Below are 26917 nucleotides of genomic sequence, written 5' to 3' on the forward strand. Positions count from 1 at the left end.
TGCAATTACCTCCCGTTTCCTCTCTCTTTCTTTCTCTTCCTCTGTGGCAGAGCTGGAGCGTTGTTTGGCATCCCTCCTCCTCTCCTCCCTTATCACCTACCTGCATTCTTTTTCTCTCCATCGACATCAAATGAAGGAAGCCCCCCACACCTCCTCTCTCTGCTTGTGTTTGTTTGTTTCATGTTGGCTCTAGACAGGGAAAGTTGAGGTGTTTTGTACTGGGAGATACAGCACTCTCTCTCCCTGCTTTAATTCTGGATAATAGGAAGAGGACCTGCTACTCTCAGTTCAATTATTGACAGTTTTGTATGCAGAGGTGTGTGTGGATGTGTGTGGATTGAGGTGTGTGTCTGTGTGCAGGCTAAAGAAAGAAAAAAAAAGTTCTACTGACCCATCTATCTATACAATTCCATTTAAAGTGTATATATTTTTTTTTAGTTTTATTAGTCCAGTTACTTCAGTATTTTAATTTTTGTCTTTTGACAGAATGTTGTTCTTTAACTGTCTCCACTTTCTCTGCAGACACCAGCGCTTCGAGAAGGCCTTCCTCTTGGCTGTCGATTTAGAAGCCAGAGATTTATTCATGGTGAGTGGAAAGTAAATTTCATTTAAGCTGCTTCGCTGAAAAAAATGTGAAATATACTAACAAAAAGGTTGCCGAAATTATTGTAAGATTTAGATCAGTCAGTCCAGGAATTTGTGACATTGTGAGCACAAATGAACAGCAAATATGATGAAAGAAAAACGTGGCACTCTCTCATGGACAAACATGGAACGTGTTCTAAGATTACAAAAGCATGACATTTCAATCTTTCTTGGTACATGTAGGTCTTAAAAAAGCAGTGAATTCAGTTTTCATAAAAAAGGCCTTGAAAATCTTAAGTCTTGTCTCTTGCCAGGTGTAGGCAGTAATATTAGTTATAAAATGTTTTTGCGTGTAAGTGTGGGCTGTTGAGAGACGTTATATGCATATAAATTAAAAGTCAGATTTTATGTGACAGTTGATTTTTCCATACAGGAGTTATTTATATGTTATCCATCCATTTTACAACACTCGTCTGGTTCCAGGTCACATTAATTTAACCAGTTATGATTATTTAAATTTAGGGAACTGCTGAAAAGCGTGTCATAATGATATCAAATTCATGGCCATATTGTCCCCACTGGTTTTTCATCATACTATGTGGTATTTAAAAAAATGATCTTGGTGATCTCTGTAGATGCCAGATGCAGATGGTATAAACACGTCTTGAACAATCAGTACAGGTGCTGCGTAACTACAGGCAGGTATGGGAAGGGAAACACAAATTTATTTTATTTTTTTTTCCATTAGCAGTACTTCACCATATAAAGATATCAGGAAAAAATATGATTAAAATAAGATTTGGGGATGTTTGTGCCTTTGTTGGAGAGATTGTCAGTGAAAATATTCCCAGGAGAGAATGTTGCCAATCAAGGGTGTAACATACAACAAAGACCCTTGGTTGTAATCAAGCTGAGCAGGTTGCAGAAATATTGTGTACAACTTAACCATTAGCGCCCCCCCTCCAGACTCTGTTTTTTAAATATTTATTTTTTATTTCACTGACTTGCAATTCTATATATACTATTTTTTTTTTTTAGTGCAGGACGACACAATGTAACATGTCATACAATATTTTCCATCAACCAGTGATATTGTTAAGAATATAGTCACCTAAATTTTACATATGTACCAATGGATCATAAGAAGCATTTCATTTTTTTTATATGTACTGCAGCTTTCCTGTTACTATATGACTTATTTTAATTGTTCATTCGCCGTTGTACTCTTGTTACTTGGATTTGCTCGTGACTTGGAACCCATGTGTGTGTACTTGTGTGTACGTGTGTGTGTGTTGCATGTCAGAGAGCAGGTGTGATCTCAGTATGGGCCCCTATCTTTTCACAACCTCCATGGCCTTGGCTCGGCCTTCTCCTCTCCCCTCATCTTCCTTCTGACTCGCTCTTTCTTCCACTCCACGCTGAAATGCTCTTCTATGTGTTTGACCCCCTTTTTCATGGGGCCCCCTTTTGCTCCATGCTTCACCAACACCCTAGACATTAATACAGACCCCCATACACACACACACACACACAGGCACGCACACACACTCTTGCTCCCTCAATCACACTGATAGCACTGGTTCCAATTACCTCCCCACTAAGTAGTGCTGCTGCGAAGCCGAATTGAAAAGGTGGAGTCGAGCCTGTGGACCTTGAAAGAGCGCAAAGGAAGGGAGGGGGGAGGCAGAGAGGAGGGGACGGGGCAGTGGTGTAGATGGAAAGCTATATGACAAATGCAAAAAAAAAAAAAAAGAGAAAGGAAACAGGGTCTTGCTCTGTCACTTTGGAGGTGTCGAGGGGTGAGACAACAGAGATTGATGTGGATGGAATCGTATTTGCAAATCATTTTCAGCCTTGGGTTTGGACTGACTTCAGTGAGTGGACTCAAACACATCAGGACTAATCTGGACCAAATGAGCCAGAGCTCTGAACAGTTTGGTCCAAAAAATGTTCCAGTCACATGTATATGTAGCTCTGTTCCCGTAGAGCTACCTATACATTCATACTGTATGCCCAGTATATATGCTACCTTGCCAAAATCCTTTTCTTTATGTAAGTTATTAACATTTCAAAACTTAGTCATTAAATGTTTCTTCATATAGATGTATTTATGCACAAACTAAACTTCTGTTCTTATTATCAGAAATATTAATTGTAAAGGAATAAAATTTACATTTCAGGATGCTTGTAAATCAGTGGTGGAAAGAGTACTGAAAAGCTGTATTAAAGTAGAAGTAGTGTTACATTACTGAAATATTGACTGCAAGTAAAATAACTTGTTAAAAAAATAGTACAGTATTCTAAAAAGTATTGTTCTCAAAAAACACTCATATACATATATTAAAAAAAAAGGTTTAGGGCCTAAAACTGAGCATTGTGGGACTCCACAGTCAATATTCATACACTCAGAGGTGCTACCAGTTTACTCTACATATTGTTGTCCAGATAGCTTCTTAACCAGTTAAGAACTGCTCCTCTCACATCATACAGATGAACTTCAAAATTAAAGCATCATTATCTATTGTATCAAATGCTTTCTTTAAATCAGTGACTGTCTCTGTCGAATATGCTTTTTATTGCTCTTGTAATTTCTTCTATTATTTTCATTAATGCTAAATCTGTAGATCGATTTCTCCAAAAGCCACTCCTACAAAGTTCTGCTGAGTGGTCATGGTCACTTTTCCAAACCTGTGCCTGCTGCAGCAGTTTATTTTTTTGTTTGTTTGTATTTCATGGTTTTCCTTGGCCTGCTTGCAATAAGGTAGCTTTACTGGTTATAATAATACAGATGAAAGGTTTGGATATTAACTCAAATTGTAGGCATACTCAGAAAAGAAGTATTATTATAAAAGTAACTCAGTAGACTAATGCGTAGTTAAGAGTATAGTTACAGACTTGAAATACTTGACAAAATACCCCAGAAAATAATTTAATTACAGTAATTTCAGTAGATGTAATTTGTTACTTCTGTTCATGTGACATATCTCCAAGCGCTTCTCAAATGTGAAAATGTTATTGTTTGCATTATTATGTAGGTCTGAACTATTTTGTAGAAATAGCTAGTTGATTATTTCAACTGATATTGCAGTTACAATTTGTCGATCTTTATCTGTCTGGCTCTCCAAACACATTAGATAATTTAAAATTCTTCTCATTGTAGATCTGTAATAAAGTTAATTCTCACTCACAATGAGTGTTTTCAAGCAATTTTTTGCCCCAGCGACCAAGAGAGCAGCAACTCATCACGTGAAAAGAGTGACCGAGAGAAAGAGGAACAAAAAGAGGACGTTGACATTTAACCCCTCCCTCTGTCCTTTGCTCTAATTAGGTTGTGTTGTTGCTTTAACCTGCTGGTTGGCAGATTGAGTTGAGGTGGAGGGGGTTAATGAGGGCAACCCCCATCTTCACGTAACTCTTTGTAACTTCCAAACTTGCCCAAAGAACTCAATAACGCACCATCGATTTGATAAAATGCACACACTCAAACACACATAGGTAACGTGCACACCCTCACCTCTTCTAGAAATTCCCAGCATGATATACCCCCACTCTATCACCAGACCCCCCCCCCTCAAGCCCCATTGTTTCCCAGTTAACAATAGAGACCCTCCAAGCCTTTTTCTCTAAAAAAGAAACCTTTTGTTAAACTGAAACACTTTAGTGTCAGGGCTAAATTTAGGGGGAGGAGGAATTGGTGGTGGGGGGGTGTTTTGGCGGAGGTGGAGGTTGCGGTGGGTGTATGTAGAGGTAGTTGTTGGGGCTTACTGAGTCGCTCTTTTTTTTTTTCAGAATTGGCGCTGTTCTATAGCTCCCTAATTAGCCTTTGATAATGAGTTGATAATGTAACCAATTAGGTCATTCGTCAGCCAAGTCAAGCCGACGACAAGTTGTTTTTTTTTCTCCACCTCCCTCCCCTTTTTCTTCTTCTTCTTCTTCGTGGGTCTTTGGCTCTTGATGTAGCTCGTTAATTAAATCAAATTGTGTGATAGCCGAATCTGATGCTGGCTCTTTTGTTCCCCAATGAGGGCTTGTACTGTTTCTTGTTAGATACGGTAGCAGTGAGGCAAGCCGTGTCTGTTGGGTTCACCCCCTATCTTCCTCCCCTATCTGACGCCAGGCTTGGTGGCGCTGGAGGAGGAGGAGGAGTAGGAGGTGTTGCACGTCTTCGGCAATGAGCTCATTGTTGTCGCTCAGATGAATAATTAGCGTTATTAAAACGTTAAGTCCTTAACACCTATCTGATAGAAGTGTTAGTCAAACACAAGACTCCTGGATAACAGGTGTGTCAGAAAACAAGTGTGTGAGTGTGTGTGTGTGCAGGTTCAGCAAATGCGCTCATGTCCAGAGATTATGTTAATCAGCGAATATGTATTTTCATGTTTGCATGCTTGTGCATATGTGGATTTGTGGCCAGTTTCCTTGTCAGTATTTAATTCAGCTGAATGTTTTCAGTGAAGGAAAACTCCACCCTAAAATATTTTAGTACCAAATGTCTTATCTGCTTTGAATTTCCTGGACTAATATCTATCGGTGTGTTTTTCTTATTCCTGAGTATAACTGGCTAAATGCAGATGAAGTGACATTTGCATGAGATTTTCTCAGGGGTTGCGATGAAGCCTGAAAACTTCAAAAGTAATCATCAGGATTTGATGTCTGTCCCTCAGAATAAAAGAGCGAAGGTTTCTCTCTAGAGCCGCCTTTTTATGCTGATATTTTACAAGCAGACAAGTAGAGACGCAGAAACTAAGACTGTACCCGCAATTCCTCCTTCCGTCACTCATTCACAATTAACTACATATTGAGTTCTCAGACTTTTATACATCATAATTTTTAGCCATCACTGACAGGTGTAGTGCCAGATAACATTGCATTGTGGCATTTTAAATAAAAAAAATGTTGTTGGTAATGGTTTATTATTTTTTGGGGATCTACAAAAATATCTTCTTTTAGAGATAGTGCGTGATTTTTTACTTAGAATTTGGTCATTGTTGCCAAAGAGATCCTAGGAATATTAGTTGATTGCAATATCCTGGAAAACCTTGCTTTTGGCTGTTGGCAAGAAAGCCATCCTGTGTGAATGTCTGCCAGCAAACCCTTCAAAAAAAAAAAACAAAACAAGATAAAACAGGAGCTTGCAATATAACCACAAGGTGTGTGAGCTTATTGTTTATTGGCAATATACAAAGTATAAAATCTGCAAATGCACTGCAAAAGTATAAGTACATTCCCTTTTCCCATCCTAATAGTTTATATGTTACATCATTCAAAACAATTGTTTGATATCAGTAAAGGTAGAAATACAACAATATCTAATAAATACTGAAAAAAAGCAGAAATGATAAACCTAAATATGTAGATCAAACATTTAGTGTCCAGAAAGGGGCTCAGGTGAGACTGACAGAATACAGTATTTTACAAAGGGTATGTAAGAGTTCATTGATCCAATGTTTCTGCACTGGGGATTTTTCTGATTTCTTTTTTTTTTTTTTTTTTTTTTTGCTGTGGATTTGGCAATCAGGATAAAATACTTCTCATGTTGATATATGTAAATTCAGCTAACATCACCAAGTATCCAAACTTTAGTATCAAAGTCAATCCTAAAAACCTCTAGTGGCAGTCAGCTCCAGAGCATGTGAAGAAGAGTCCGGTAGAAATTCTGCATCTCTGACAAACGGCAGAGACCCCATCATTAAGCCTGTTTAGTTCATAAGGACTATAATATGTTTTGTGTAAGATGTTATATTGAATCTGTCTTTGATTTGTGGGCATTTGTGGTTGTGTGTGATTTTAAGCAAGAAATTAGAGTCAGGCTGCAATATTTACAATATTTTACTGCTATAATACTATTCCTTTTACCACTCTACACCAAATGCAACAAGTTGTTTCCCATTCCCTGTGAAGTTTTGAAGGGAATTGCCATATATATCAAAAACACAAATAACCACAAAATTGCTCCAGAGACACTATGAAAACTACAGCTTGTTACAGTCTACAGATTTCCCAGGGAAGAATCGCCCCTCAGTCACATGCACATATGGTGGTCAGAAATCCCAAAGGTCAAACTTTCAGTCACTGCAAATGGTTCATATCATGCTGCAGTTTGAGCCTGTACTTCTATCACTCAGTAATAGCACGTAATACCTTTAAAAAGGTGAAAATCCACACTGAATGATCACACATGTACTTCCCATCGATTGTGTTTGACAGTAACCCACAGACCGCAAACATACAGACATGAGCCCTTCTATTAATGTGTCGTAAGCGCTGCTGTGTGCCAGTTAACCTAATCCCTCATTTATTTGGAGGTAACCCAAATATCAGTCAATATCGGGCTCTTAGTGTCCACCACCTCCCTTCCTCCCCCTCCCCTTTACTCCCCAAAAATGGCCCACTAAAACGCCCCTCTTTATCAGGCGCTGCAACCCCTAAAGCTCTTATATAAATAAGATTAGTGTCGCGTTTGAGCGTCGGGGAATAAGAGGTGTAATATCTGATGGTTTTATATGCAGTATTATTGTTATCCCTTCTTAGTCGGGCTGATACTCCTCTCTCCCTCTCTCTCTCTCAGTTCTCAGTTTGTGTCTCTCGCTCTCTCATTTCACGTCTGTTCATTCGTTTATTCTTTCTCTGGGTCCCTCTCTCCAGATTCAGACAGTATTATGAGGAGCTAAGCTGGAATAAAGCGCCCCGGCATCAAATGTTCATATTGTTCTGTTCTGTCTGTCATACAGTCTCTCTCTCCCTGCTGCTCACGCTCTCACATGGAAACCCTTGTTGTAAATTTTGCCGTCCTCACGTCTTTTATGTCTTCTTCATCTCTCTTTCTTCCGTCTTTTTCTTCTCTCACTCACACACCTCACTGTCATTTCACCATAATGCCTCCTTCTCTCTTCTTGCCTGTTTTAATCTTCTGCTGCTCTGTTTGTTATCAATTAGGACGCCTCACTCATATCTAATTGAGGGGCCATGTCCTCGTTCACAGCAGCTGAATTAGCCACCTCAGTCCTGGGAGCCGATTTAGCTTCTTTTGAGGCCATTTTGTTGTCGGCCATTTTCACATTTCCGCCTAACTCCTCGCCACAGAGGGCAGGCACCACACTATAATTACCCAATCTGTTCCCATTCATACTCTTCAATTTCAGCACCTCTCTCATTCTCTTTTACTCCCCCTCTTTCCCCTGCCTCAATCCCTCTGTGCTCCCCACCTCTTTTGGAAACCGTCACCCCCCTCTTTTTTTTTTTACTCTAGGGGTACAAAAGCTGGGTTACAATATGGGGGTATTAGGGCCGGGTGCAGGCTCAGCTGGGGGCTGGCTTTAGCCAGCTGAGGGTTATCCATTGCGAGCCCTGAGTCACGGCACTGATGTCCTGTGATGTCGCTGAGGCGGAAGACTTTCCTTAACACGCTGTACCCTTTGATGGGCCCTCGGGCCCTGCATTCGGCCTGAGGAAACCCTGCGACCCTGAGTAGCCCCTCGTTGGGTGCCAGGATGAGGGTGTGATTCACTCTCTGTTCAGTCAGTTTAAGAGGTTGAATGTTGAGTAGTTTTGTCCTTTTTCAGGTTCACATTACCTCAGTCATTGTTTTATAAGTTATAATTTTTCTCATTTTCTTTTATGCATTATTGATTAGGGCTGCAACTAACAATTATTGTCACTGTGAATTAATCTGTTGATTATTTTCTTGATGAATTGATTAGTTTTTGGTCTATAATATGTCAGAGAATAGTGAAAATGTTAATCAGTGTTTCCAAAAGCCCATTATAACGTCCTTAAGTGTCTTGTTGTTGTTTGTCCACAACCCAATGATATTCACTTAACTTTCATAAAGGAGTAAAGAAACCAAAAATATTCACATTTAAGGAGGTGGAATCATAGAATTCAGACTTTTTTTTTTAATTAAAAATTTTCTGTAACTGATTAATTGGTGATTAATTAAATGGTCATTTCATAATGGATTAATCATTGCAGCTATGTTATTTATATTATGTACAGTTTATGCCCTTCAACCTGCTTTCCACTCAGAGTGACACATTCACACTGGGACCTGACCAGTACGTTTTCAGCCTTTACTTCTCATTATCGACAGGCTTCACTTGATTGTTGTTAAAGGTAAAGCTTTTCTTTTACTACACATTTGATTTTTTTTTCTCAAACCAGTGACCCTTTCCACACAAGACCAAGTTTTATGCCATCATGTTTTCTAGACTGAGAAATATGTAGCTATCAGTGGTCATTGTTAGTGTTTAGATCATCATTTAGTCATCATTTGAGCACAAGTCCTGAATTGTTCAGTTTATCTGATTCAGCGGTTGTCATACAGTACAAATTTTTATATCAAGATGCACTCTTAAACCAATTTAATCTGATAAAATGGTATGATCTTGTCCTAATTTTAAAAATGAAATTATTCCAGGAGCTGTTGCATACCCAAAACCTGCTTTGAATTTGCCTAGTATGGATGTCCCTCACAGTACAATTAAGATTTGAATTGAATTGAATGTAATTACAGTTTGAGAATTAATTTATATGTTTTAGGTATTTTAATGGGATGAATTGACCTCAGCCTTGCTTGTAGCCTTGAGCACCTCAAAACAGGAATAGCTATCTGATGCAGTGTGGTTCTTAATGAATAGTATGGCAGTCTTGAGCTTTAAATCAGCCACCCTCAGACATCATTTAGCAATATTATCTCTCTTTATGGCCCTGCAAGACTCAAACAGAGAGATACAGAGGATACATGCTGTTTCCAATATTGTCGCAGGCTGATATAGTAATGTGCTTGGCTGGATATGTTTCTCCGTACAGAGAGAATACCAGCGTTTCTGAAAGGTGAACAGTCCCTCGCCTCCTCTCCCACTTTTGAAATGTGACAGATAACATCCTCCCTAGTTCAAAACCGGAGAGACGAGGGTGTGTGTGTGTGTGTGAGGGGGGAAGGTGGGGGGCTGATTTCAAAGTTTTTGGAGGAACCGGCATTTCATCCAACCGGTGCTCTTTCTGATGTTGGGCTTCAAACAGCTCATTTTTTTTCTGTCATTTCATCTGTTTCTTCCTTCTCCCGCCAAAACGCCACCCCCCACCCCTCCAAAAAAGAAAAAAGAAAAAAAAACCTATTGTCATCGGAGCCTAGATTCATTTTAGATTAACGTTCACGTTTCTTTCTTTCTTGCATTACCTTCAAAGGACCTCCATTATGTTGCCAGCGATAAGGGCGAGGTGGTGCTAGCGGATGTGGCCAAGAGGAAAGCTAATGAAATCGAGGCCCAGGCCGTCACAGGCAATGGTAAGAAAATAATCATAATGTCTAACCAAAAAGACACCAAATGTGACTCGTTATTTCTCCTCACATCTGAAATGGGAGGTGGACTCCTGATAACCTCAGTAACTCACCCACTCCGACACACTTTTCTGACATCTAACACCAAGTGTTTTCTCAGGCTCTCACCCTCGTTTAATAGCACAAAGGAGAATTAAATCAGATCATGTTTGACAGAGTAATATTCATGTAAAATTGACACAACCTGTTTTTTAAAGACGATATCATCTATAGTAATGATTAAATGTGAGATATTGAAAAAAGTTTTTAGTACATGTTTGTAAAATTAAATAGAAAGCATAAAAAGTGACATCACCCTCTAAATATCAGTAGAAAATCTATACGTTTTAGTCAAGAACAGTGATGACTTTTGATTCCACCTTAAAATTCTTTATGTTTTTGGATGTAGATGATTCTAGATGAAGACTTTTTTCCCTAAATTGAATAAAAACTGTTGTAAAATTGGAAAAACAAAGTCTTTAATATCACGCTAATGAAATAAATTACACCAAAGTTTTTTGGAGAGACCAACAAGGGGAGGAAAGCCAGCGAAGGCCCATTTTTTTGTCGTTACTTCAGGCTGTGCTGCTGCCCTTTGACAAACACTCCCGAAAGCACATACCAGAGGGGATCAAGCTGAGTTCCTGATTACACACACACACACACACACACACACACACACACACACACACACACACACACACACACACACACACACATTCACAATTCCTCGCAGAGGCTTCAAGGGCCAACGGGTGAGCAGAAAACATTCAAATTTGTGAGGGAACTAGATGAACATGTCTGATGAGTCCTTCATTGGTGCTTAAAACACACCAGAAGGCAATGTGCTTGAGTGTGTGTTTGTGTGTGTGTGCCTGTGTGTGTACTCCCTCACAACCAAATGAGGCAAGAGAGGTATTTAACTCCACTGTATAAGGTCAAACCCCTAAGGCTGAGTGTCTGTGTGTTTGTCTGTGAATGAAAATGAGCGTTTGTGTAACTATGAGGCCTGTTTGCATGCAGGTTCTTTTTTTTTTCTTAATGTGATGCGTAACACGCACACTCCTCCTCATAAGCCTCTTAATTATGTCCTCGATGATTTACCTCCATCACCTGCAGCATGTCCTATCCTTGGACAACAGCAGCACTGCAGAGAAAGAGAGAAAGAGGGAAGAAGGGACAGAGGAGAGAAAGAAAAAGGAGGGATGACAGTAAGGAAAGAGGAAATGAGTGAAGAGAAGGAGGAAAGAAAGAAAAGAAGTTAAATGAAAAAAAAAACAAAGTTGGAGCTCTCCTCCTAAAATGCTAATATGTCAAAAGTGAGAAAATTTAAAGAAATGAAAAATGAAAAGATATGTACATGTTAATTTCTTTCACACACAGATACACACACATGCACATGCATCAGTTACAGTGTAGACTGTTTGACTGAAGGTGTGTTTGGAAACACAGACACATTCAAGAGGAGGATCTTGACACTGTGTCACAGTCACTTGTGATGATGGTTAAACTGATGCCTTTCTGTGTGTGTGTGCATGCATGTGCTGTACAGTTGTGTGTGAGTGTTCAGACAAGCAGACAGAGCATATTAACAGAGCAGAAAAGCCAAGTCATAAATAATGAGTGGCTCGCTTCAAGCAGAGGGCTCCAGTGAACAGGTGTCTCGCTTTACACTCTCTCTCTCTCTCTCTCTCTCTCTCTCTCTCTCTCTCTCCCTCTCTCTCTCTCTCTCTCTCTCTCTCTCCCTCTCTCTCTCCCTCTCTCTCTCTCACACACACACACACACAGCCGCTGGCATGGCCATCATACACCACTAGGCTCAATAACACACTACTCTTGACTTTTATTTAACTATATTTTAAAGTGAAATGTACTTTTTACTCAGCTACATTTATCTGGCAGCTGTAGTTACATTTTAAGATTTTATATTTAAAAAGTTTGATAAGTTTATAAGATACACTGTTCAAGATTTAACCAGTGTTTCTTGCCTTCTGTCTTTCAACTCTGTAAAAAGCAGTCTCAGATGTGAGTTATTAGCAATTCAACCAAAGAGAGCTCCTCCTATAAACTTCTCACATGGTTTCATCTAAATAACTGTTTTGGGCCCTGAAATTATCCAAAGTGTCACAAATAGAGCAAAGAAAAGAACTTGTTGAAAAGTACTTGTTTTTTCTTCTTTCCTACCTCAAGAGTCATCTCATGATCCATTAGATTTATCTTGTAACTCTTTGGAGGGGTCTGAACCCAAGGCTAAGATAGAGATGTTGCAGTACCACTTTTTCCTTTCTGATATAAATTCTAATATCTAAATTCTGTGTATTGGCTGATATCAATTACAGATCCAATACAGTGTGTTAAAAAAATATACAGTTATTATTATTATTACTATTATTATTATTATTATTATTATTATTATTATTATCATGCTGCTAGGAACTATCAGGGCACTATTTTACTCTACTTCAGATATGTGTCAAGTCTGTTTTTGACAGATGTGTCATCTGCGTAGAGCTGATGTAACAGGCAGGTAGTCAGACGCAGAATAGAGATATCCAGTCAGTTTTCAAAATAAAACACCCTGTGCAGAAAAAAATAAACTATTTAACTACTATCCATGGTAGTGACACAAAAATCAAGGAAAGGGGACCAAATCAACAAAATCTGAGGAAGTCTACATAATCAGGCGGGCAAAATGCTCAGCTTCTGAAGCACTACTGGTGGCACACGCAGCGGTGTGGAGGGCAGATCAAAACCGTGCCACAGACGTGCCATGTCCAGTGGAATCAGTTGGCTAGGCTCTATCAGGGGTGTTTCCAATATTTCCAACCGCATTTGTACAAACCTACATTAGGCTGGGAACCACTGGACTAAATTACCAAACTATTAAAAGTAACCTTAACCAGCTACAGCAGTAAAATGCTTTTTTCCTATCTAATAGTGTCACTCACAGGTGACATTTTACTCCAAAACCAGTAGTTGTACTTTTGAGTACATTTTGTTGGTAAAACATTTTTACTTTTACTTTTGAATGCAGGACTTAAGGTATTTTTACACTGTGAGACTGGTACTTTTATTTAGATAAAGGATCTGAATACTCGTTACACCCCTGTTTGCTAATGTGAAGTTTAGTTAAATTTTGTTCCACAGTGATGAAGCAAATAAATTATGGTATTTTTTTAAAAGCTAAACAATAATGACTGTCATTATTGAAACAAATCCAGAGGCGTATTTAACATGGTTCCTCAAAGCAAGACAAGCAAACAAAAAAACTAATATTTGCTCTCTGATAAATATTTGTTCTCTGTTATGGTATGCGTGTATCTAACAAATAAGTCAGTATCAGCAACACTCAGTAGAGAATTTAGTCCTAACCTACAGTTATTACTACATGCTTTGCAAATTAATCAGGATGATACCTGCTGGCGATGTATAAATGGCATCTATAGGCATGTCTGGTTGTCATGTCATCACATGTATGTATCTATGTAGCTTGTATCCGTGTGAACGTACAATGTCTGAGTCCTCCCACATTGAATAAACACAGACTGTCTCTTCAGTCACATGCTTGTCAAAGTTCCCACAGTGCAGCTACAGAAACATTTTCAGTTTGATCGCACACAACAGACTGAAATTTGTTTGTTCTCAGCCATTGTCACACACTACAGCTGAAATTCAAAATGGCCCTGGGAGATATATGTGTTTGTGTAAATATGTGTATAGTATGTGTGCAGTTGGGTGTGACTCGTGAGCCAGGTCACACTGAATCCTGTACGAACCAACTATTTGCAATAATCACATGTTAAATAGAAATTTGAATGCAGCCTGTTTTGCTCATATAAAGCAGGTAATGCCCACAGAGAGCTCAAGGGACCAGACACGTCCTGCTGTTATGAAGGCAAAAGTACACATTTACTGTACATACACACACACAAACTTAAACATACTGTATATTTTACACTCTTAGATGAGATGTAGAGATATTTTCCTCAAGCATGTTAAACTGGATTTCCTTGTAGCTCCATACTACAAGACCCTAACAGCAGCAGAGCTTATTTACAGTACTCAAATATTCATTTATTCCAACCGCTAATAGCTTGTTAAATAAATAAGCGCTCATACTTTGCAGTAGTAATGCTTTACTGTGATGCTCTTTACCCAAGACTACAATACACTGCAATATGTTTACTATGTTTTTCACTCTTGTATCATTCTGTGACACGTCCAACCATGAGGAGTAGTTGACTGATGTTTGGGCTTCTTTGCTTAACTTTCTGCCACCAGATTTGGATGAGTGGTAGAGGATGGATTGATGGAGGAATAAATGAATAGATGCCTGCTTTTTGTTCACCAGTGTGGGACACATTACTCAGGAAGTGCAATTTTTACTTATTACTCCTTTAAAAAGTAATGATTAGTACTTGGTATCAAAACTATGTGATAGCAGCATAACTTCATTATTTAATTTCAGTGAAGTAGTGACAACAAACACCAACTTGTAAGAATATTGAACTTTTCCTTTAACTCAAGGTCAGTGGATTTTAGTTCTGGTCCTCAGGACTCGGGGCTCTGTGGGTTTTCATCTGAGCCATTTAATCTCATGCTGTTTTACACCTGGAATTAACTGCAATTCTGTGGTAACACAGAAGACCAACTAGCTGTGTGCTTGAGGAGCAGCAGTGAAATCAGCTGATCTAGGCCATTGCCACCCTGGATTATTTCATTTTACTTCAAGAAAATCATAGAAATGAGTTGATTTGCATTGGAAAGAAGAAATATTGGAAACAAGAGCATGTCTTCTGCTATTGTTTGGATGATTTTTCATTTGTTTTCTAAAAAATGACTCAATACCAGATCTAGTTTTTCTTTAAGGTTGGACGTCTTTCGTGATACACCGGCATCAGTCTTGGACTTGGAATCAGATTGGGCAGAGACACCGTATTTCTATGCACCTCTTCTCATATTTATCTGCATGTTTTGTAAACCCTCCTGAACAGAGATTCTGCCTTCTCTTGTACACGTAAACACACAATAGAGGACACACATTTCAGCTTAGAAATGGTCCCTTTTATAACAGCATTGGAAATCGCTTATAGCTGTCTGGCTGACAAGTGTGTTGATTTGGATAGATACGGCATTGTGAGAGGCAGAGTAGCGAACAAGTGCGAGGGAAGGCCTCTTTCTCTTCCCTTCCATCTCTTTTTTATTGGAGTAGCGTTTTGCCAAGAGAAGAAGCCAAGTTGTTTGCCTGATCGTTCTGTCTCCCCCTCACAAAGGCTGATGTGACTGCAGGGCCTTTCAATGGGCAAAGAGACAAGAGCTTTATCTGAAGATCCACTTCTCCACCTCCTCTCTCTGCTTTCTTGGTCGTTATGGTGAAAGCCTGTTAGCTCCGGTGTGTGTGTTGAAGGAAAACGCGTTTGTCTCTGTTCCCCTCTCAGCTCAGCTGGTTCACACAACCTCCAGTGCTGTTTGACTTCTCGTCTCAATTCAGAAACTTCTCTGGCATGACGTGCTTATCAGAAACAAGATTGTCAAGGCGAGACGTCCAAATTAGCAAAAGCCTGCACTCACATAAATGCAGCTGTTGACACAAACCATGTAAGATGATAGGTTTCAGGGCAGAAAAAATACTATAGACAAGTGCCAATAAATGTAATAGGACAACATTTGGATCTTCTTTAGGCTTTGTCGGGTAAACAAAAAAAGAACATGCAATACATGCGGGTGAACATTTTGAGGAAAACCTAAATAAATAATTTGAGAAACATAACAAACCATTTCCATACAGGTCACAAGGGGTCAGTGAATGGTTTCATGAAAGTGATGTGAATCATACATTGTGGCCTTTGTGGTCACCAGAATAAAAATAAAGTAATGGTGATAATGATACAAACTGGGTCATCCTTTTATTTCCATTCTTTGGTAAATGAAACTGTTGCTCATCCTCATTCCTTTCTCCAACTGCGTGTGTGTGCGTGTGTGTGTGTGTGTTTGTGTGTCCTAGAGGATCCTTTGAGAGGCAGAAATAGTGTGTTGTGTGGCTCCAGTCTCGGGGACAGACAGACAGAGAGGAACCAGAGTGCAGCAGGAACTTCATACCCAGGCACTCCCCCAACACAGTGAGTTATATGTGCTGTGTGTGTGTGTGTGTAAGTATTAAAGTAATTTATTGTGATTAATCGGCACAGGCTTGCACAAATGAAATGACACATATGACACATATACAGCTAATTATCAAATTCAGTGTAAAATAGTGTAAAGCATAAAACTAAATAAAAATAAAACAATATGAAACTAAATAAAAACAATACATGCATTTATTTACATATATACATCCTGGAAATAATTCTGTAGTGCATTTTTTGAATTTGCGTCAGGTTAGTCGACAACTTCACAGTAAAATTTCAACATCTGGTAAACATTATCCATCGACTGTGACTGCATTTTGAACACCAGGAATCGTCAGTGAAACACAGAGTCGACCTCGTCCCGCTGGAATCTTCTGTCCTGTGTCCTGTCAGCTCAGCACCGGTTCAGCCGTGCATCAGCTTGATCTGGGATGTTGTAGAGCAGGTTTCTGTGAGATGTGGACACAACAGTCTCTGATTTCCCCGTTGCTTGGCCAACCCGAGTCCCATTTTGTGCATTTCACTTTCCTTAGAGGAAATTAGCCAGGAGCAGATAGCCAAGTCCAAACTGGGTTAGCATGGCTCTTATCCCTGTTCTTTTCCTCTCCTCCTGAGGTGATCTGTGGCGATGTGTCTGACTGCCCTCACCAAGTAGATGAAAGATGCCGTATGCGCATTGTTGATTGTCTCAGGTTCTCTTTAATCCAAACTTTTCTTTTACAGTTCTTATGAGATAATTTCTGTCATAGATGATATCTGTTTCAGCAATAAAGCCGAAAAAATAACGCACTCAAAGAGGAAAGTAGCGAAGGTTAAGGAGATATGAGTCCAGCATGTGCATGTGCTGCCATTGCTTGTGCATTCATGTGTATGTGACTGCAGATTTGCTGATATTGTATATGATCAGAAGAGTTTGTTCAGTTTTTATTATTACAGATACACATATCTCATTCTCACTTCATGTTTTATATCACCTTTAAGCTGACTTAGCAAGCAGTTGCTTCATTATAGATGCAGCAGTTACACAGTAATATTATCATTCATTTAGAGTCATTTTTGTGGCCACCTGATGAATTTCAGTCCATTATTCACTCTCCTTTTAAGCTCTGTTTTTCGTCTCCACCAGCTCCTGTTTGAAATATCTTCATCAGCTTGTTTCTAACCTTGTGTGTGTGCTTCATTTGGTGTTGAGCAGGTAGTGTACACAGGGCTTTATAGTTTGTTCACTGAAAACAGCTGCCCTCAGAAAAAGACGTTTTGAGACCAGTGAGAATGTGAAGTTGCAGCAGCTAAGCAATGAGCTGAAGTTCACTATAAAGCTGTGACACATTTCACATTGTTCTCACACTGTTATTTGGTTCATTGTTATTATAAAAATATTGATTATCACTGCTTTAAATAAGAACAAAAAATTTAGTTCAACTTGCTATAAATGAAGCCCCAGACAGATTGTGTGTGCAGATGATTCGCTGTTTCACTTTGACTCATACATGTCATCTCCTCTCCCACAGCAATTCACCATTGTCTGTATATGAATTGCATGAGAGCGTCTGTGGCCAAATGACCCAGCTGCAGCCTAAAAGCCTTCACTCCCAGTGACATTTCAAATGTCAAAGCCACATCAGTTCCGGGTCTTACGCTTCCAGCGATCCCAACGCTGAACCCGGAGCCACATTTAAAACTCCACCGGAGTCCATTTTCACCACTGTTCAGTCCCCGGAGTGCAGACAGAACTCACTGTTTCAGAGTGATTGTTTAATACACTCGTCTACATGAATGACATGTTGAAACAGTGTGACTAAAGACACACTGAAAGCATCCCTCTCTTTGTCCCTGCCTGTCTCACACACATACACAAACAGATACATACAAATATAGCCATCCACGTCTCTATTATTGTGGGTTGGAGGGGTGGTGGGAGGAAGTGATGGAGGGGCATTCCTTGTCATACCCCAACTAACATATTGGAGTATTTATATGGGATTTGTGTGCATTAGATAAAAAAGCGCTCTTGTTCTTTTCATCCTCATAGGCTTTTCATGGCTGTTTGACTGTAACACTGATGACTCTCTGTACCCCCCCATCACCACCAACCCCTCCACTCTGCGTTTCTCTAAGCCCCCTCCATCCATCCCAAATCCCTTCCTATCAGCCAATTTAAACAAGCTGGGTCCAGAGAGAGGGAGAGGGGAAGAGACAGAGAGAGATGCTCTGTCCTAAGCTCTTTTTAAAAACAGTAAAAGGAATGAGAGGAGAAAAAAAGAGTGGTAAAGAGGGTTAGGGCGATTTGGCAGCCAAAAGCCCGGTCGTACTACCCCAGGTCTTCCCCTGCACCGCTGACAGAGGCTAAGAAAGCAGATCCCCAAACCTCCCAAAAGATAATAGCCACAGAGAGAAAGAGACAAAAGCCTCTGCCTTTTTTATTCCACAATTTCCCCCCTCCTTTAGAACAATTTTTTTATATTGAACCCCCCTCTTTTTGTAATCTGGTCTCCGATGAAGTTTCATTGTTTCTCATGTGAAGCCAATGACAGCTTAGCTGAGATGGAGTAGGGGAGGCATTGTAGCGCGGGCGTTCTCCCGTTTGGCTCGCTGAGAAAGGAGCCGAGAAAGAGAGGGAGGCGAGCACAATGGCAGTTCGGGGGCTCCTCGCACGATTCCTGCATTCCCCAAATCCGACTCTGTGCTCGGAGAAGTGAGCGAGAACGAGACGGGAATCTGGGAAGCGTCCCAATGTTCCTTTGATGGCTGCTGGCCTCTCTCACTCATCACGTACTCCTCTGTCAGTGGAGTAGGGAGAATGGAGGTTATTTTTATTTTTGTTTAGTGGAGGCCACGGTTAATGTTGTGTGGTAATAGCCAAGCTTTTATATTTGACCAATTCACTTTCAGTTTTTATGTATTTATTTAATATCGATGTCCAGAGTCTGTGAGAGGGTTCAGTATCTTTCTGCATTTGCTGTGAGAGGACAAATTGTAACCCGATCCTGAGGGCCCAAACAGAAGAACTAAGGTTACACTTCTGTAGTGGTTTGGAAATTCACAGTCCATAATGCAGGATGCACCACTCCACCTGGTAAAATCCTGCTAAGGTTCTCGAAGCATCAATGTGATTAAACTGATTGAAGCGATTACCACACTACATAGATCTAAGTCTGCACAAATCTCAATATATCGATATATCAAGGTCCAAAAGTTGTCTGTCAGTGATGTTCGCTTCCATATGATGGAGATGAGAATATGCCAAATGAATCAGCCTCAGACAGCGTAGAATAACATAATAACTACTTAATGTTGTGTTTCTTAATATTATTTTTAATTGAGTTGTCAGTTAAAGAACCAGTGTGTAGGATTTAGTGGCATCGAGCTTGCAGATTACAAACTTCTCACCTCACTCTGCCCTTCTTAGTGTCTAGGAGAACCCCTTGAAACTGGTGCAAAACGCAAAAGACAGAATCTAGAAAATGAAACACAACAACTTTTATTTGCAAGTGATTATACACTTGTGAAAACATACTTATGAATATTGTATGTAATTTCTGCCACATTCTGCCATTAAACCCCATAAATCTTACATACTGGAACTTTAAAGGTTTGTAGTGGCAGATTGTGGCTGCAGAGGTTATTGATCATGAAGTCTCTCACTGATACAAAACTAGAAATTGTCTTTTTTTCAAAGACGCAAAAAACAGAAAATGAACAGAAGAATAGAAGAAGAATTCCTCTCTTACAAGTGGAGGCAAATAATGTTATAAAGTACTTGTTCTTTACTTGACTGTTTCCATTTTCTGCTACTTTCGACTTCTACTCCACTTCGTCACAGAGGGAAATATTGTACTTTTTACTCCACTTCATTTGCTTTAGTTACTAGTTTCTTTTCAGATTACAGTTTTTCATACCTTTGCTTTAAGTACTTTTCTCACCATTTAATCAGGATGATATATCATGACTGCTGTTGACTAAAATAAAGATCACACTGATGGTGATCTTTGGCTTTCAGCAACTTGAGTTTTACCTGACACATGCTCACGTTGTGCCCTGTTATATACATTCTTGTTGTCCCAAAGATAGTCTGAATGGTATCTTTGAAGTTTTTAGTTTCTGCAGCTCTTTGCATCCTGTCAAAAATTTGTTTTATTTATTACAAAACAGTTTTGTAAAACAATGTAAAATATACATCCGTAGATATGTCTTGATACTGGTGCAGAGAGATGACAGTTTAACTTGTGTTCATTAAAAAAAGGGCAGTATATTACACACAATAGACAGTGGAGCATCTACATACACATGCATGTAAATTTGTGATAAAGTGGAAAGGCAGTTACTGTCCCGATTTCTTGCTGCAACAACATAGTGTACTATATAGTGCAGCTAACATAGCATACCGATGGTGCATAAAAATGAAGTTGTTACTTTTTGTTAAAGAGAAGCTGGTTCATGTTCAGTTGCTCCCATGCTAAGTATTATATTCTTCTCCATTAATCATTAAACACATTGCAACAGATTTAACCCAGTTTTCTTTTTGTTCCTCAGTGTTGATGGAAGAGCCAATCAGAGGAGACCACAAGCAGAGAGCATACATGTGACCGTGAGCCCAGATGTGTTCAGGACACTGAGACAAACAGGTGTGTCAGTCTGTCCGTCATATTTTAATCACCTATATCTCTGTTGTGTCTGTAAAGAGTTATCTAATGCTGGAGCTTAACCTTCCTGGGTTAAAGAATCACAAGAATATAGATAAGCAGCGTTTAACCTAAAGATTAATGGCTGTTGCTTCAGACCGATCTTTTGAGCAATCGTCATGAAGCTTCATGTATCCTCAAAGGAAGTCTGATAAATGTCCTCAAGTGATGTCACTTGAGTCAGCGAGTGTTTGGGCTGAGGAGTTTGAAAATGAAACAGATCTGAGCTTACCACGTCTCTGCAGTCTGCTCCTCAGCTCTGCTGCAGACGAGCAGCTTGAGGCCCCTACTAACATAGCCCCCTTGAATCTGCGACTGAGTTGTCGTAGGGTTGGTTGCATTGTGGGTAAAGTACTGTAGGTGCCAGGTTTTGAAAAGCAAGAAGAATGCCTGCAATGAAAAAGATATGATATCTCTAGTTCTGCTGCATTGATTTCAATCTTCTTTGGAAAATAACTGTCCAACAGTGTTCTAGTGTTCTTTTTAAAAAATGTGTGTGCAGTCATTTTTCTTATTTCAGGAAGTCACTTTGACATGAAAAATGTTATATAATTATCACTGTCGTCATTGCATATTCAACAGCAAGTGTTAAAATTTTTCCATATATTTTCCATTTCTAAATCTGAAGTCTGAAAAATTTCACTTGCGTACCAGTAGATAAACATAAAAATAAAAAATCTGACCGATCATATTGCAGATATCAATCATCATAATAAACAGGAAGCTAATTGTACCTGTGAAAACGTTTCTTCCTCATTACTAGAGTTAATTTCCTTTCAAGAATACAGCTTTGAACCTTCAAACTCACCTCAAATGAAAATCCATTCAATCATAGAAGCATCTATACCTTTTCTTTTTTGACTTTAGACAAAATCACCCTCAGTGTTGCACTAAATTCTGCCCAAATTACCTACAACAAGCCTGTTCACCCTGCCATGAGTAACAGCTGAGAGAGCGAGTCAGCCCATTATATTAAATCTCATCATGTTCAACATGTCGGTTTCAGGTCACGTTTTAAGCCCTGCATTAATTCTCTGGTGACATTCAACCTGTTTTATTCTCTAAACGTAGCCTGAGTGCTCTCCACTCCTGGTCTCAGATGTGTGAGATGACTAACTGGTCATTTAGGAAAAACACCCATTAAGAAAACATCACTTCTTCTTCTCCTCTCCTCCTTCCTGCTCTCTCCATTTTAATAATTCCATTTTGCTGGTGATTAGCAATTGTCTCGCTATCAAATCGCTCTGTCATTTGATAATCCGGACTGTAGGCTATTGGGAGGAATTTGCATCAGCTTTTTAAATATCTGTATAAGGCACGCCGGGGTTTTAATGTCAATCATAACCTTATTAACGCAGAGCTCAGAGCAAGAGTGATCGCCATGAGTGACAATGGTTTACATTCGTTAAAACCCAGAAAAGGCGACATGTCCGACCCACTGAGTGAGCATGTAACCTGTTCAGGCATTCAGCCTTGTGTGTATGTGTTAGTTTATGTGCTGTAGGGCTGCCATGTGTGATTATGCATGGCTAATGTTTGGTTGTTGTACTTGTTTTAAGTGTCACGGCTGGTTTACAGGAACGCCTGACATCCTCCAACATCAACATCTTCTGTCGTTTCATTTTGTTCTGCAGGAACCAGTGGAGGTGACAGAGACAACAGGAATGTAAGTTGATTGACAATTGAAAATATACTTTTATTTTCATATCTGCCTACAGAATTCACAAGACTGTGTCATATCCATCTGTGGATCAGATGGAAAAGTTATCTAGAATCATATTATATAATTCCAGTTGTGTATATAGTAATCCTGGTGTAGTTATAGCAGTAGACCACAGTACAGTGGTTACCAACCAGAAAAAACTAGACAGAATTATGCAACACAAAATTATGCAAAGTAGCAAAGTAAAGTTGCACCACACTTTACCTCCTTACTGAATGTTTACAAGCACTAAGTAAACATAGTTTATAACACACTATAATGTAGGTATAACATGTTTTTAAGTGTATTACTATATAGTATTAGTCAACGATCATAACATGAATTACTATTACAACTGTGTTTTACTACATTATGCAGCCACTTAATTAGGTACACCTGTATAATCCAGTGCAATCCAATATAACTGCTCTACCATAGAATTTGCCTTTACAAAATGTTTATAATGTTTAGTTTTGTTGACTTTGTTAGAATGTATAAATTCAGTTATATGTTTTATTACTGAGATCATGGTTAAGGTGTTTCTTTGCACCACCACTAACTATGAACTATGAGTGTGAACGTGTAATTTAATTAATATCCATATGATGATGTCAAAACACCTGAGCACTACAGGCATCATGAACGTCAACTTTATTGCAGAGCTGTTGTATTAGATTGTACAGGTGTACCTAATAAAGTGGCCACTGAGACTATACTGTCATTCATTGCTTGTTTATACATCGGTCTCTTATGGGTGCCCATAGTAGTTCAAAATATCTTAATAATCACTTACATCTGCTTACAGCTACATTATATTTTGTTATAAACATTGATTAATTGTATATATACTGCTTATAATCGATAAATGGAGGGTTAAAGTAAAGCATTTAGTTTTTGTCACGTTCATGTAAATGTAGCTTTTCTCTCTTATCCCGCCAGTAACTGAAATGTAACTGCTGAGTTTGAATGTGGCAGAAACAAGTATACATTGCTTGTGGACCACTGCTATACTGCACTACATTTAGAATATATTGTTTAAGTTTCTCATGAGATGTTATCATGTACTACAGTGTGCAGTGTAGAGCTTTAGTTAATCAAAATAAAATTATCACTGACTGTTTTGATAATAGATTAATCCTGAAAAATGCAAAAAATTGGTTCCAGTTTCTCAAATCTCAGGATTTGTTTTTATGATGAAAATTAGATTTTTCTTGTTGTTTTGAACCATTGATTAGGTATAACAAGCAAATTAAGGACATCACTCTGAGCTCCAGGAAGTTGTGAGCGGTGTTTTTCATTACTTGATATTTTACAGACTCAACATTTAATCTTGAAAATAATTGTCGGATTAATCAGCAATGAAAAATAATCAATAGTTGCAGGCCTACTATCCTCAACCCACAAAATTAATGATGCTGAAGGCTTCATAAAAAAGGTATGACTTTAAAAAAGGATATGATGCACCGTAGCAGAGTCCAGAACTGCTAAATAGAAAACCTCTAAAAGCTCCATGTGCTCTCTTTACATTCACACTGTTCAGATTTATAAAACCTGACATTTCTGTTTGTTTTCTCACAGGGAGATGATGACCCTGGGATGCTTCACGTGGTCCATTTAGGAATGGTTTGAAAAACAAACTAAGACACGATAAGAGCACTTTATTAATCCCAGTGGGACTCTGGAGAGACACAACAACATCTCACCAATACCAGATTCTCTTTGTCTGTATTTTCACACATGAAGAGTAATTACTTAACTGTAATATTACCTGGATTGGGACTCAAATGCTTATCGTTTTACAGTAGATGACTAGTCTTATAATATTACATGAGTATTATATATATAAATTAGTTTTGTATCATCAGTTTTGTTATTAAGTTGTACATTTTAAACTGAAAACAGTGTTAATTGTTTAGCCCTGTCATATCTGTAAAATTTCAGCCAAGTCGAAAACACTGAGCAGCTCCATGGATGTGAATTCAGGTTATTTTCTATCTTAGTGAAGCTAAACTAAATGAACTTTAAAAGAAAACAGCACCAGGTTGTGCCTTTTAAAACATGACAGAAAATGTTTTAAACCTTGCCATTAATCAGCCTGAAAAAATAAAGACTTGTATTATACTTCCATCACTACTGATATTGAATGTTCCAGGCTTCCCCTGTGTGTGTGTGTGTGTGTTGTATAGATGTGTGTGTGTGTGTGTGTGTGTGTGTGTGTGTGTGTGTGTGTGTGTGTGTGTTGGCCGAGATTACGGGCCACAGTTTTATTCATGAATAGGAGCCAACCAGCGTCTTTAAAGCATCGCGCGGAGCCCCTTTCCTGAACAGCAGCCATAGCCGTGTCAGAGCTGTCGACGCGCTGCGCTCACCGACTAATCTGACAGCGCCGCGCGAGCCCTAATCCCTCACTGTATCGTAATCTATTTACTTTGCATTCTAAGAGGATTTCCACCAAAAAATATACAAGAAGCGATGTTGGAAATGGACAGAAGATCAGCGAGGATGCTTTTCTGCTCCTTTTTTTTTGTTTTGTTAGCTTTAAAAAAATCATTGTATGTTTTTTGGGGAGTCAATCCCCTGCGAGAGGGATGGGTGAAAGGAATTACATTTCTGACTGATACTAATACTTCTCTTATGTAAACATCAAAATGTTATATTTCCCTTCTGATGATACAGTCACACTGCAGAGCTTGCTGGAGATAAGTGGCATCTGTCGATGCCTTTAGTGCATCTCTTGACACGTTTATAATTTACAAACCAAGGCTGCATTATCTCCTGATTGTTTGACTTGACAGCTTGAATAAAAGCTGCAAAATTGCTTAACAGGCGAGCACGAGTTCCTCCCATCTCTCTGATGGCCTACACAGTAGCCTTTTTGACATGCAAACAGTGAAATCTCCTCTTTCATAATACAGAAAACAAAGTAGGGGACCAAATGCTCTCCTCAGTTACCCTTTAAGCAATTATGTCAGCTTTGTAAAATCATAAATAGTTATGCTTCATTTAAAATGTGGCCAGCAGCTTTATTGTAAAACACCGCCTCACGCTCAAATCTCTGCCATCCGAGATGACTCGCAGAGATAGGCTTATTAGTGGTATTAACATACTGCGCGGCATGCTGGAGCTGTGAAACGGCCTTGTTAACATTTGGAAATGAATCAAGCCTCCGGCACTTGCTATTATCCAGGTTATCTGTGTTTTTTTCCCCCCTCTCCTCTGTGCAACAGCTGTGCAGTGTTTCTGCAGAGGCCTTATCACATCTAATGATGGCTCTGATTGGACTGATACTGTTTCCCCTCAGGGGGAGGTCATATGTTTTATGGGTTTGTTTCAGATCCCCAAAATATTATCCACAAATATGTCAGGACCATTAAAGACATCAGAGAGACATAATTACTTAGGCTAATTGAAATGATCTTATTCTCAGGAAAAATGACAGAATGGTGTTAAGTTTCTCTTAGTTATTGGTTCTCAAGTCTGTGAATGTGAATGTACTTTGCATAAAGATCATACTACAATTTTTTCATCAAGAAAAGTACTTAATTACAGTGCAACGTATCTGTATTGAATATCTGTTTCTGTTTCCTGAAAAAGCCTGAAAGACAAAAAGCATTAGAATTTGATAGTCTATGATTAAAACAAGCTCAGATAGAGGTCAAAGAGAAACATCAGGACTCTGCTGAGACTCAAGTTAAGATAAATGTTACATTCGTGGTAAACTTGTAGTCAAATATCTTCAACACTAATGGGAGTCGAAGAGACCCTGGGCCTGTTTTTAACTGAAAAAAAAAACAAAAAAAAAAATACACACACGCATTTAACGTTGTTTTATAATGATAACCAACTCAACCTGACTTTGAAACATTTTATTTGAAATTATTATGAACATGATTTTGAACTTATAAAATGTTTCATGAGTCTGAACATTTTCATTACCTCTGTCAGCTGTAAAACATGGATACAATGGATTTTCATTCTGTCTGTGATTTGTGTTGATGAAGTCCACAAGAACTCCTGCATTTTTTGTCTTTAAATTAGTTTTTGCAAACAAGATAAATATATATTTAGTGCATACCCCATATACCATATACATAAATCATGACATGTGTCCTTATTTCTTATTTGGAGACATAACGGTTCTTTTTTTTTTTTTTTTTTTCAACCTTCAGTACTTTTCTACATAATGGGTTGTAATAAGGTCATAATAAAAACAAAAATAAGCATCTTAAAGGGAAATATCAGGGGTGTAAGTATACACAGTGCAGCTGCACTGGGGCCTGTGGGTTGGGGGGGGCATAGAGCAAGTGGGCCCTCTAAAAATGTGCTGGGCAGAGAACAGGAACCTTTCAAGGCATTCAGAATGCTACCTTGTGTGTTCAAAGAAGAATTCATTTAAATGAAAAAGTTCCATTTGCTTTATTTCCTCAAGAAGGCAAACCTGTCTCGGTCATGATTTTCTTTATTTATATTTTGTAAAATAGTTAGGAGCAATCTATAACAG

General features: G+C 38.9%; 1 protein-coding gene across 5 annotated transcripts in view; it reads left to right on the forward strand.

Moving 5' to 3' along the window:
* Positions 1 to 24549, forward strand: part of wdpcp (WD repeat containing planar cell polarity effector) — a 91963-nt gene extending 67414 nt beyond the window's left edge. The window contains exons 14-19 of one of the 5 annotated variants that reach the window (XM_084736578.1): positions 523 to 586; positions 9772 to 9871; positions 15909 to 16023; positions 20566 to 20657; positions 22293 to 22380; positions 23995 to 24549. In XM_084736578.1, the coding sequence (XP_084592704.1) occupies positions 523 to 586; positions 9772 to 9871; positions 15909 to 16023; positions 20566 to 20657; positions 22293 to 22380; positions 23995 to 24034 (499 nt within the window). In that variant the 3' untranslated portion in view covers positions 24035 to 24549. Of the gene's footprint in view, positions 1 to 50; positions 587 to 9771; positions 9872 to 15908; positions 16024 to 20565; positions 20658 to 22292; positions 22382 to 23994 lie in introns of those variants that run through there. The other 4 variants (XM_084736579.1, XR_014771872.1, XM_084736580.1 and 1 more) reach the window with 4 other exon arrangements.
* Positions 24550 to 26917: the final 2368 nt, after the last annotated feature.

Source organism: Lutjanus erythropterus, chromosome 14 (genome assembly GCF_056507025.1).
Source record: "Lutjanus erythropterus isolate fLutEry1 chromosome 14, fLutEry1.hap2, whole genome shotgun sequence".
Lineage (NCBI taxonomy): Eukaryota > Metazoa > Chordata > Actinopteri > Lutjaniformes > Lutjanidae > Lutjanus > Lutjanus erythropterus.